Here is a 13,440-nt window from a genome sequence, read left to right as displayed (position 1 = left end):
TTAACGGCCTTGTTTCAGCCCTTAGCCACTTATGTAATCCTGACGATTTCTCATCATCTAGCCTGCTTTACCAATGGCTTGCTATAGGACGGTGTCAATATATAGTGCTAGTCGCTCCATCTTGTTTTAAGTGTACTTACTACTGTTATTTGCCTATCGCAATCGCGTGCTACAGATGCAGAGCTTATTTTCATCGATGTCATTTTATGGAACGGTGCGAATCGACGAGTGTCTGTTTATCTGTCTGTTGGCTTGTCCACCTATCTATTTGGTTTGTCCGCATATACGCGTCAACGTCTGTCGGCCAATCGTCTGTGAACGGTTGTCTGCGTTTGCGTGAGCGTGATCTTCTCTTTTCTCCCCCTTTTTATTCTTTTCGTTCTTGTGCTTCGTTGTCGTTGCTGGTCTTTTTCTCCGTGTTCCGACACGCAGACTTTTTCTTCAGAATCCTCCCTCGTGGCGAACCGCCTCACCGAGGCGCCCCCTGCCGCTATCGGCGAAGCGGCTGACGTTGCTGCGCCGCGGGGACGGCCTACGTATAAAACGACGCCGCGCGCCCAATCCGGCTCGATCGACCCCAGGCTATCACACGACGGCTACGGCTGAAGCCTTCGTCAGACCAACTGACACATAAAGATCAAGTAATCGAAGTTCTTCCACCGAGCCTGCGGCCGCCAACCAAGGTGCGAACGAAAGTAAAGTAACTAATGAAATAACGAAGGCCGGGGGAGGCTCGCCATGTAATCAGGAAACAACTACACTGGTCTACATACACACTAATGTAGCTTTGGTTGTGGCTGTCGCTTTGGCCATCTCTCGCTTCTCTCACCATCCGCACTTCTGCGCCGCGACCACGAAATACCCGTAATCAAGTGCTACAGGCATCCACTTCATTGTGATGGCAGGACTCTGCAAAGTTTTATAATTGTAAGCTTCTGAATCCGCGTCTCGACGATTCTCCCAAATTGGATAGCCCCTTAGAGCAAGACCGGGGCGGAAGACCAGCGAAGAGGCTAAGCGTGAAACGGTGTTCTTTGTGCATTTGTCTCGAGTGTGCGTCAGTGTAAGGGCTCAACAGTGCTGGTGGTGTGAAAGCGTCAAATGGGCGCTTTCGTGTGAATGAGTGAACGTGTGCACCTAGAGAGAAAAAAGAGCAAAAAAAATTTAAAAAAAACGCCGACATCGTTTACCTGACTAGACAACAAAACGGTTTTCCGTAAGCACATCGTATCACACAGTTTTGCTACATCAACCGCTGATCTTTTTTGACCATTGTTTCGCGTCTATAGTCGGCTTCGCACTTTCAGGCCGGGCAACATCACGGTCAAGGTGTGTCGCTTTGTACCTCTGGCTAGATTTACTCTTCCCAAAGCTTATTAACTACGCAAAACGTGACAGACTTCTGCCCTATTTCCTAATCACAAAGTACGATACAAAATACTCGCACGCAAATAGCTGCCACCCGAAATCCCTACAGAACTCTATACATAGACTTTTAGTCTTGCATCCCAACAATTATTACGTCTCGCCTGCCGTCCAAGTTGACAAGTGGCCGAAAACGTGTCAAGAAAACGATAGAAAAAAAGAAAACTCAAAAATAGAATCTTCTTCTTACCGAAGTTAGTGTAATTTGCCTTTAGTGTGACAAGATTTGAAATTTTAGCCAGAAATAAAAACAGGCAGACGGGCTATTATTATTTCGATCTGTTCACGGCCGCAAAGGCTCATAATCAGGGACCAGATGAGCCAAATTGAGTTCATCTGCATCCAGTTTGGCTATAAGAAACGATACGTATTTCTTAAAATTCTATGCCCTCACAGTCAACTATCAAACAAAACACATTGCAAGCCTATACGATATCCCGAACGATCCGATCTATTGTCTTAATGTTTGTAGAACAAATAGTTAGAGTCTGATTCTTCAGCTTGACCGGATTTATAGGCAAAACTAATAAGGCAGCCTGGGCTTCGATAACCGTTAAGTGCACCTGTCTGCAATCAGATCTCGTGACTCTAAGACGTTCTATTCATCTTCTCCTAGGTAGTATCTGCCAGAATAATCCTGATCAGTCACAGTTGAAAATAACACACAGCTAAAAGATAGGTAGTTCGGCGGATCGAACATTACACACGAAGACTAAAAAATAAATCGTTACCTACAATATTTAGTTATTTAAACTACCCATTGCTCGAGTGATTAGCTTGGATAAAATCGATCTTGGAATGAAAAGAAGTACGCAACTAACAGCTTAAATTCTATCGAACTTCCTAGTTACTTGGGTCACGTTGATCCTAAACGGTGTAAAATGTTTCGGTTAGAAACCACTACAGTAATTGGCTTGTTTGGCCGTACAATTTATGTTTCTAACGCAGCATATGGTGCTCGCGGGACAGAGTTGCCATTCAAACTAAAAACCTCTGAAGCAGCCTAACCAATTCTGATACAGATCCCATATTTCGATGCTAACCCGTACAATAACAGTGCATAAAATTCGACGCATCTGCTGGCGTTGATTATTTAGTAACAGTCAGTGATATGTCTGAAAGCAACTTTTATTAAACTAACACAGTTCTTTCACCATAGTTATATTATGTTAAATAACATAGTGTTTCCTAATGATCAAAAAAGCTATCTGAAACGATTTTCCACGTAGAAAACAATCCGCTTGATAGAACTGTCAGTGGAACGAGGTCTTCTTCCGACCCCTAACGCTACACGGTGCGTTGTCTAGCAAAATGCAGCGCAGCATCATCCTTGAGCTTAGCTATTGCTGCGAAAGGGGTATCAATTTTACGGTAAATGATCTCTTAAGTCTTAAACACTCGTACCTAATGACTGTTTCTATTATATTGAACGATATTCTTCTTCGTTCGTTTAAAAAAACTTTTCACTCTGCATTGCGCTATTGTTTTTTTTTTTTTACCTCATCACCTTTTGTCGTTTTTCGGAGTATAATAATTACATAAGTGCCTGTCGGCTGCTCAGCATCGAGGTCTAACTTTTACCAGATTTTTGTATAAGCGAATCTGCCTCCGGCCACAGATTTGCAATCAAAGTCTCAACGTCCCCGCATTACTGTGTCGCTATAAGCTGTTGCTGTTGTTATCGTCGTCGATACAGCCGTCGCTACTCGCGCGCTGTGGACTGACGCCTTTCCGGAAGCATCTGGCAACCGCGGGATCATGGTTATCGTGTTTGTCAGCTCTGTAAGCTGGTCGCCTATTACCACCCCTGCTACTCTACTACTACCACTGCTGCCAGTTTAGCGGCCCCGACAACTGCTTCGGCGGGTAGCAGAGGGAAGGGGCTGAGGGACAAAATTCCCCACGGTCGACCGCACGGGACAGTCGTATACTACCAGGTTAACGTTGCGGCACCGTCGGGCAAATGTGGGTTCAATCGAATTCGACCCGCGCGACGTTGTTTCAAGCGCCACAGCCACCATCACAGCACAGCTTGCAGCTACTGCCAGCATCTCTATACGGATAATGCCATTGTTCAATCGTAACGTTCGCGCAACGGTGGCCGAGTGGATCAGCTGTATCCGTGGCACCATGGGCAACATCAGCCAGCGGCCGCTTGAAAGAAAGTGGCCACGGCAGCGGCAGTACAAGAGCCAGCCACGATTCGCACCCGTTGCTGACGCTGCTGTTGCCGGTGTTGTTACGACCGTTATAGCTGATGAGGATTAAGCTGATGATAAGAGTGATGGTGGCAAGCTGCATCTGCCGCTATTGAAGCGAGTAGTGTAGACTGCAGGCAATGCGCGACTGGGCGAAGGAACACAGCCGTCATTTGCTTTGTTGGCTTAAAACCCCTTGTGACCGTCTGGAACGACTATCGAAGCGTCGGGCCTATTGAGGCTAGTCAGCTGGCTGGTAGCGGACAGCAGGGAATTTTGGGGGCGGTAGCCACAGCAAAGTGAAGACAAAGATGCTGCTGTTGTTATTTCTCCTTTCCTCTCGTGACTTTGGCCACCAAATCAAAGTGATTTGGTGGCTAAGCAAGCAACAATGGCAGCAAAGCAAAGGCCAAAAGGCAATCGAACGACGGCCGAGGGCGAGTGAACCAGCTAGCTATCGACGAACGCCAGTCGGTCAGGCAGCGACACAAACCGAAAATGGAGAAGAATATGTAAAATATATAGTAACTGTTGTTGGTTGCTATCAGTAGTAAGTAGCTTCTGCTTCTTCTTTTTCGCTTTTTTCATCTTGGATTAATGGTATCTGCGGCTGGTCGGGGTTTTGGTGGATTTGGTAGCGTTGCCGATGCGACAGTCCGCGCCATCGTTCGTCGTCGACACTACGTAAGGCGGGCTAGCATAAAATGTCGCGTTGTTTTCCGCTAGGAGCGGAAAAGCGAACGTTGGGCCGTAACAGCGTCATCTATCGCCTGTTTCTCTCTACCGCTGTGGGTTTCTTGTTTGGCTGGGCGTCTCTAGGGGGCGTCTATGTGAATTTGGCGCGCCCGCCATAGGGAAATGATACCGCCAATGGCGGCACCAACGAGCCCAAAACGGCCGCCACCCAGTATTGAGGCCGACGCAAGGCATCCGCGTAGGTTTTCGTGTTCGCCTGGCTTGCCGAGTCATGATTTTTATTAGCGATCGACAGGAACAACAGCGGCTGTCATGTTAGTTTTTGTTTTTCGTTTTTCTTATCTATTTTATTTTCTTTCGTCGTTGCCTTTGGCGGCCATCTTTCTTCCTGCTACGCTTGGCTGATCCCTCGACCTCCCCTTTGTGCGCCACGGCCTCTTCAGAGGCTCACGTTTCGAACTGCGCTCCAAAGCGACGCTAGCGCTACGATCCTACGCCGCCAGTGTATTGTCATAGAAAAGAGAAGCGAGACGACAAGAAAACTGTGGGATACGATTGCTTTGAACCAGTTAAAACGCCAATTTTTCTACCAGCGCTTTTTTGTCGAATTGTCTTAGTAGCAGTAGTAAGGGCAGCCATATTGAAAACGTCTAACATCTCATATTACGTTGGTTACCGTTTGCTCGTTAGCTTCGGCTTATTAGTGTTACAGTTAGATCAACCGGACGGCAAAATAGCCCCTCTCCCAATCTATAATAGTAGCCGGGCGTTAAAGACTATTTTTTGGCCTGATTTGTTTACGATTAATTATTTTTTGTTAGACTGCATCTCGTTAGATTCGTTGTGGCCTCTTAGCGATTTCCCGAATACCATTAGATATATTTGTAGAGGATTTAGGGGCACTCCGCAGAAAAACTATTAAACGGTTTTTGAGTGAATTGAGTTGTTGTTGGCCGGCTCGATGTTTATGCCGGTTCGAAGAGACATACGAGAAAAACATAAATGATATTAACAACATTACGCTAAAAAGCTTGCGACCATTGTTCAACTGATTTCGTCGCTGGTTGCCACTGGCCACGGACAACAAGCCAGCCCAGCCTATGCGGTTCCTTCGCATTTCAAAGCTGACAACTGATGTCACCACTTTTTTTCATCGGCAAAATACTCGTGTCAATTCCAATGAGCACGCGTTATTGAACGCAGAAGCTATCATTTGGTCAAGGTCAACGTCGAATCAGAACAACTAAAAGGATAGCAATAACTGGCAGCCTCAGCGGCGTACAGCCCTCAAAGCATATTTTTTTTTACTGTCGAGGTATCGTCAATGTGAAATAGATATTTTAAAATATGTCCTCCCCCGCCAAATTTTTATCATTGACTAATCCATAGCTCGAATGTTTGTTTCTGATTCAGATAAACCAACGGAGCTACTATGTGAACGTTTCAAGTTAATTTCAAAACAAAAAGCAAATATTTTCCCTTCATTGCGTAGATAATCACGCTTCAGACAGACACTCATAGTCACAATGAGCAACCAGGTAAGACGTGACTCAAACGAGAAATAGATAGATGAATTGTTTGTACCCGCTTTAAGTTTCAGGATATGAATAAGAATATTATCACCTGTTTTTTTTGTCTTCGACTGTCTGAGCGGCACTTTTGTAGCTGTTACCTATGTCCCTACTTAATCCATTTTACTACGCCAATGAAAGGCTGTGGAAGACGGGGGTAGAGGGCCCAGTGGAGGAAGAGAACATCTTAAATATGTGCAATTAAACAAATCGCCGGCTCGCGTCTCCTTTTATATTCGCTCGGAATGCTGCCAATTAAAAAGCAAGCCAATCGAAGCGCTAAACTTGTTTTTCTAACAAATCCCCCCGTCACCCTCCCTTTGTCCGTCCTCATCAAGCAACTTCGCCGCCAAGAACTACTACTGGACGCGACGGTGGCGAATTTTTTCGAACTTCCTCGCTCCGTAGCTGCATCGTCAGTTTTTCCTGGCTGTTTGGCGCGCGATTGACATGGGTTCCGCTATTCGATGCCATCGAATAGCCGATAGACCAAACATAAATCAGTGAGTTTGACTGTGGAAGGTGCGTGTAGTATATAGTTCGCGACGAAACAGCGAGGCGTCGTTGAACCCCCTCATGGGTGCTACGAGTTCTGGTTGCGAGGGATCAATTCCTCTGTAAATCTATAGGTTGTTCTATAGCCCTATTGTAGTATGCTCTTTTACCGGGCGCTTGTAGTTAGCGATCGGCAGTCGGCAGTCGGCAGTTCGTCCAACGATGAATTTGTTGGCTAGCGTCCCATATCCATATTGGTCGAGTAAAAACATTTAATGAAATTGATCTGCACACCGATTGTTCTTTGTAAAGTAACGTTCAATCACCTGGCCTTTTATATTATAATTAAATACGTTCACTATATGTAAGGACAATCCGTCTTGTGGAAACATCGTACAGACGCAATTACGAATACGTATCTACAATTAAAGACTCTACTGTACTCGTTACTGATGGGAATGAATTCTGAAATCGGCTATCGCTATCAGTGGCATTGTACAGGCTACAAATACATACTATTTATTATTATAGAGAAAGTAATCCAGATAACAATTTGCATTATATTGATATGACGCTATATTTAGTAGTTATAAGAAACGAAAGCATCGGCGTGAATATCGTACTTTTATTATTTTTCAGGCAACCATGCGAGGCGTAAATACGCTCGCCTTCCTCGTACTTCTTGGACTGGTCTTTACCTGCTGCATAAATCTTTCCCTTCAACAGCGGGGTAAGCCATGTCAGCTTACGAAATACAGATGTCACTCAGGACATCTCTGTCCATAAGAAGTTATGGTATCTGTCTGTTATTGTAGTTTTTATCAATACTATACGTAACTAGAATCAAGTCCTACACAAAGTTATACATTTACTTATCAACGCTAGTATTATCTATGTTCCTTACGATGAAGTCGTTGCAGTGAGGAGGATCGTGCCTCTAACTAATCGGAATATGCTTAAACAACACGGTTTTTATATAGCCAAGTGATTTTCATTCGTCTATTCCGATAAGAAAGCGACGGCGTCTTAGAAGCTGCCAAGAATAAACAAGAAAGATGTCGTTAAGTATAGCAGTGACCCCATTAGAGGCGGTCTGATGTTTGCTGGCTAAGCGTGTCGTTGCGTGGACAATCGTAACGAATTGGCTTCTGAGTGGGAAGCAAGAGCGTGACCGTCAAGTGAAGCCTTCAAACAATTCGGGGACGCCAAATGTGTCTCGTGCCCTGTAATTGAGCAAGGACGGCTTTTATATTTTATAATAATTATGAGTAAAGAATGGGTTGCAATAATCGGTGAAATTCGTCTTGGCTGCCTGTTTACTGTGGGTTTTTAAAGCTGATCATAATTGCCATATCGTAAAAAAATACCCATGGGAACCGGAGCTAAATGAAAAGACTATTCAACCAAAGGCAAACATTGACCATCCGCTTGGTCTTACTTAATTCAGATTTTCTTTTTTTTTGTCGTTTTCCAACACTGGTAGTATAACGCCGAAGAACGCGGCAGGCGAACCAGGGTGGTTATTTTAGCGTGATGTACGTCACTATACGTTCTCCGTTCGTCAATATAATTAGTGCAAAAAGCGAGCAGAAAGCCATGTTTTTCAGCTTGAACCGCTTTTCAATATGTCTGTGATTGTTCGTATTGACGATCAAACTTGCATCAACCGCGACAGAACTTATAATATGCACTGGGTAAGCTATCAAGTATTCAAAATTATCATTTGCTCTACATTGCCTTACTGAAAATTGTTCGGCCATAAAGAATAGTCTAAGCGACGTGACCTTTAGATGACACCTGCTGTATCAAACCGATGCAAAGAGCGTTTACGCTACGAGATAAACGTACATAAACTTCTACTTAGTTGCAGATGGTTTTGTGAGAGTGGTTTTAATGATTGAAACTTACGGAGATCATTTAAAATGAAGCGCAGAGCAGCCTATAACCTATATTGTCGCTTACATTATCGCCGAACTTCCACTTTTCAGTTAGATCGAAATATGCTCACTGAAAGCAAGCGCCAAACCGGACATTGTTACGATCGTCGTAATGGACTTCTGGAATCAATCTACTGGCCTTAACTTAGATAGTATCTGAAGTTACTTAGTCAACCTGGTAGTCGCCTGCCAACATTTATTTAGCAGCAATCAAGTTAGTTGACAACAATGTCAGCTATACCAACTAAGGAGGATGGCAGATTCATATTAGACTCTAGGACAAATTTCAGACAAAGTTTATTTTGCCAAGTGACGCAATAAAAATGTGGCACTAAGAGCTGCTTCGCTACTGTGAAACGTCTTCTCGTCCCGTGCGAGCATCGTTCTCAACCTGTTTGAACTGTACAGCGGTCGAGTCGTAATCACAGAACTTTTAGCTTGGAACTTAACAACTTACTATGTCATTTTTTTTTCATTTAAAAAGTACGACAATGCTTATGTTATTTCGTGGTATAACAGTTACCGTATGTGAGTTTCAAAGTCCGAGAAATACTTAGCCAAGGACGGTTAGATGTGTCGGTTACAAAATTACCCTTGTCAACAAACATTTATGAATAAATGCTTTAAAGGCAATTAGAGGTTGAGTAAGTCTTGATTGCAAAGGCCGTCTTGTGTCTTAGGCACATTCAGGAAGCTCAGGGGGTTGTCTACCGTATTTGGCTGATTATGCCCATTTTCTGGGTACTGCCGTGGTTAACCAAAATATAAAAAAGCGATTGTATGTCAACGGGAAGTTCGCTCACCCGTAACAATTCGCCGACGGTTCTCAGCGAGACAATATAGTGATGCAGTATAGATGGCGCATTTGCTTCATCACGTCCAAGGCTAAATTCGAAAATATGGCATCACAGCTACATATATTTGTTGCAGTCGTTCACTGGAAGCCGCATGTACATGTAGACACTGAACAACTAACCCTGACTGATTCAAAGTGTTGCCTCTAAATTAGATTGTGTGATTCGAGATTAGAACCTAAAATAGGCCAAGAACTAGGCATACATTAACCGTGTGTTTGAGGGACACAATTACTAGATACACTGTAGTTCTATTGTCTCTTAAATGTAATAGTCAGATATTGTTAAATAAAACACCTGAAGATATCGCTCGATCCGATGCAATTTTAGGGCTTGAGTAGATATGCTAAGTTTATCCTCCAATGTCAGTCAATACACCCTCACAATGTTGGCACACTAATAGATTTTCTTTAACGTTTGTAGAGCTTTAATTTTATGATCTTTTAAGATCCTTGCGTATGGATCACTGTTCTATCAAATGAAGTCGTTTGGGTTGCTTTGTTATTAAAAGTCCGATATCAGGTGGTCGAGGAAGTACTATCCGAGCTTGTTCACTCCAGTAGGCATCTATAATTAAAGTAAGGCCATCACTGGGTGAGTGATAAACTGCTAGGAAAAGCATAAAACTATGTTGAATTGATCGAGTGCAGAATCAGTACGGCTTCTTTGCGATCTGTTTGCTATCTCCAATAATTATAGCATTTCTGCTATTCTCCTGGTAACACAACTATTTCTACTATTATAGTGGATCAACTTTATACCTGCATCGGTCGTGAGTTATCTCTGTTAATTAGCGCTGATGGTGTAGAACGTCATTATCTTCAACTCTTTTTACCTCTTCGCTCGTTCTGCGTGTAGGAGCTGCGTAAAAACGCGATCACCCACGGGAGTATTGTCGGTTTTTCTGCCGTTGGCAAAGGCTTATGATACATCTTGTCCTACCCGTTGGATTCTCACCTGAACGAATGCCCCTATTTGTCGACGAAGGGGATGGTCAGTATTATGTCTTAGGGATTAAAGTGCAAGGAAAAGTTCACTTATTTTTTAATAAAGTGAAATATTTCCCAGCATACTCATCATGCCCCACCCAAATATACGCACACCTAATCCTCTTTTATTGTGTTCACTTTCGATTTTCGCATACAGCCATCGGATATGGCGAAATCAGATGGCCGATCAGAGAAGCCACAAATAAAAGTTTCTATCTTCAAAACTTCGTGTTTACTATTGTTATTACCATTGTAATAGATACATACATGTTCCTATGCCTGTGGTGGTATTATTGGGTCAACAAAACGAAAGCGGCCAGAGGCAGCCAAAGCTTACAACTCACTAACGAGCGGAACTGAGACCTCCGTCAACTTCGAAGTTCCGGAAAGTGAGTGTTCCGTGGAAGGTTTATGCCTGTGAAGCGTAAGAAACAAATTAACAAAAGACACTCCTGTGTAATTATGCAGCTGATATCCGCGTGTGCCCTTATTCATTTGCCTTTGCTCGCTCACAGCTAAGGTGTGCGCACTTTTTAAGCAAAACGCTCCCGCAGTACGAAGCCTTATAGAAGGGTCAATGCTTTGATGCATGGGGGTTAGCAAACTGAACGGTTAATCGGCAGGCCAGATTTGAGACCCGATAAGGCAACCGTCCTTAAGAACAAGAGAAACGGGTTATGCGCGGTAGCAACGACGCCGTCCGCATCGGCTGGCTAAGCCTATTCTATGGCAATGCACAAAAGGTCCCTAACAAGCCCTTATGTCGCAACAAGGCCAAATGAATTAGTGAGCTAAAATTGTCCCTAAGGAGTGATTGCAGCATGCGGTCGAATATCGTGGCGGGCCTATAGCAAACGTATGTTATTATTTTTTTTTTTTACAAAACGACGTTTCCTCTATAAGGAATTGCATATGTTGCTATACATGTTACGCAGAGCTTTTACCGGTCAAGCAAAGTTGGCATGTTAATGCTCTTGTAGCAATGGAAAAATGTCCTGCTATACAGTCGAACGATATGGACCCTTAGTTTAGCTTCGTTATGACAGGGCTCACTGGAAAATTCTACCCCTTCTTGCTTTTTCTTTTCTGCTCTTCAACCTCGTTCTCTGTAAAAATCGCCACCACAGCGACATCTATCTGTTTAAACTACTGTTACCGTCGTCGCTAGAACGACATTAGGGCCAGTGATTGCTGGGCCGTTAGGCGTTAGTATTGGGGTTCTCTCTTCTGACTGCACGCTGTCATCGTCAATATAAAATTGATATCCTTGGTATAGTCAACATCTCATAGCCGCCGGAGCTAGAGTGGCTAATATTCGTTACAAAAAAGCACATAGCACCGTGAAGCAGACAGCGTTCGGCTGCTGCCTTCGCTTATGCGATACCTCAAATTTAACAGCGACGTCTGTAACCAATAGTCTGTTCAGGCACGAACTAGTTCAAGGTCATTATCTCCTACAAGACGACCAGCTGTGTATAGTTGTCTACGCGCGTCCACAGCAATAGGCACCGCAAAAGGGGCTACAACCCAATCGCGCATAGGCGACAGCGAACAGCCCATCAGGCCAAGCACGACAGGTTTCAGTTGTGTACACCTACGGAACGTGTTAATTTTCAGCAGCGGTAATAACAATATTTTCGCATGTCAATACATGAATTCTATCGTTCGCTGCTGACGTGGCAAAAACATTCAATGATATTCAAAGCTAGATAGGCTGCTGCTGGTTGGTTTGGCAGATAAAACAATCGAAGGATCTTCCAAGTAAATGATAGCGTATGGCACTAGATGCATCACGTACGCCGAGCGAGTGTGGACGTATTTACTTAAATGGGATGATTATATTACATTAGCGTTACGAGTTGCTGACTGTGTCTTGACAAGAAAAGCTACCTGCCAGTGCATCGATGTATAGCAACAACTATAGTTGTAGTTAAGGGACGTGACGTATGGGCATTACGCCGCTTTTACCATTTGTACTTTGGGTGAGCGGCGAACCCTGTAATCGTCGCATACTTTTCGTGGCAGAAACACAGACGGCAGCTGGAAGCCTTACTTGGCAACTAATTGGTAGCCAATCTATTTATCTTTAATCGTATGCTGTTCAGGATAAACAACGCGGGAAGACATTACCATCCAATAATAGTTTACCATGCTGCCTGCTAACACGCTGCTTATGAAAGATTTAATCAGAATATACTGCAGCTGCTGATAGGGATACTCCGTTACAGACCCACGTCAAAAGGAGGCACAAAAAAAATGATTGCATTTTTATGTAACCTCATTTTAACAAGCATCAAAATGTCCTCTCGAAACGCTTATGCTGATGGCTTGTATGTTTATCACTCGACTTGACTAGAAAATTCGTAAGTTAGAACAAGCAATGGCCGAAACTTCCATTTCCTATTCTGCATTGTCGTTTATTGGCGTAGCTGTAAAAAAAAAGCAGAAAGAAAATCACCTGCCACTTTCGGGAGACCTCATCATCGAGTTAGCGTGGCCAATGAAACATTCAAATATAGCCTAATAAATTAACACTGAAAAAACAATGTTGCGTAAGCATTTGTGATGCGCACAAATGTGTCATTTGTTTGTCAGCGACGACGGTCAAGCGTTGTTCGAGAAACCCCATATTTGGCCGCTGTTTCGTATCTTTAGATCAGAGAATAGAGGGATAGATGGCCAGCTTATCGTTTGCTGACCGTTTACCAAACTGGACGAGATGTCCACTTAGTAGACTCCTATATGGGGCCCAGCTACCCCTTTAACTGTCCAGCCTGGACAACAAGCGCACAACATCGTAAACGTCACACATTTCGTGATAAAGGCTACTGGATTGTAAGCGTCCATCGCAGTACTGCTCAAATCAGATAAGCTATATGGCCATCTGACCCTACGTACCATAATATTGGCCGACAGTAGCCTGTCGCCTATTACTTTTCACCGTATCTCCAACTATTTGGATTGGTCGTGCTTGCTCGAAACCCGCGCAGCGATCTATAAGGTGCAGGTGCTCTAGCTATCTACAGATACAACGAAGTAAGTTGACAGATCCGCTAACTGACTTCCATGCACATTTATGTATAGAACATGGATAGATGGACGATAGATCGATGCGCTGATACAGTGCATTTGGTAGACGGACGATGGCTTGGCGAGGTAACGTAAAGGTGTCGGGCTGCCGGTTTGCTGGTGCCTAACTTCAATTGCTAGCGTGAACGATGCCAACGTTGGCCGACCTGCCGGTGCATTGATCTGCGCTATCTGTTTCGGGTTTC

The 13,440-nt window shown here is 43.9% G+C and overlaps 1 protein-coding gene across 1 annotated transcript in view; it reads left to right on the top strand.

The window, feature by feature from the left end:
- Positions 1–550: 550 nt before the first annotated feature.
- Positions 551–13,440, top strand: part of LOC111264913 (chitin deacetylase 7) — a 37,924-nt gene continuing 25,034 nt past the window's right edge. The window contains exons 1-2 of the mRNA XM_022841177.2: positions 551–683; positions 7,025–7,115. Coding sequence (XP_022696912.1) covers positions 7,031–7,115 — 85 coding nt within the window. The 5' untranslated portion in view covers positions 551–683; positions 7,025–7,030. The remainder of the gene's footprint in view (positions 684–7,024; positions 7,116–13,440) is intronic.

Source organism: Varroa jacobsoni, unplaced genomic scaffold, assembly GCF_002532875.2.
Source record: "Varroa jacobsoni isolate VJ856 unplaced genomic scaffold, vjacob_1.0 scaffold_913, whole genome shotgun sequence".
Lineage (NCBI taxonomy): Eukaryota > Metazoa > Arthropoda > Arachnida > Mesostigmata > Varroidae > Varroa > Varroa jacobsoni.
This window is presented reverse-complemented; position numbering and strand designations above follow the sequence as displayed.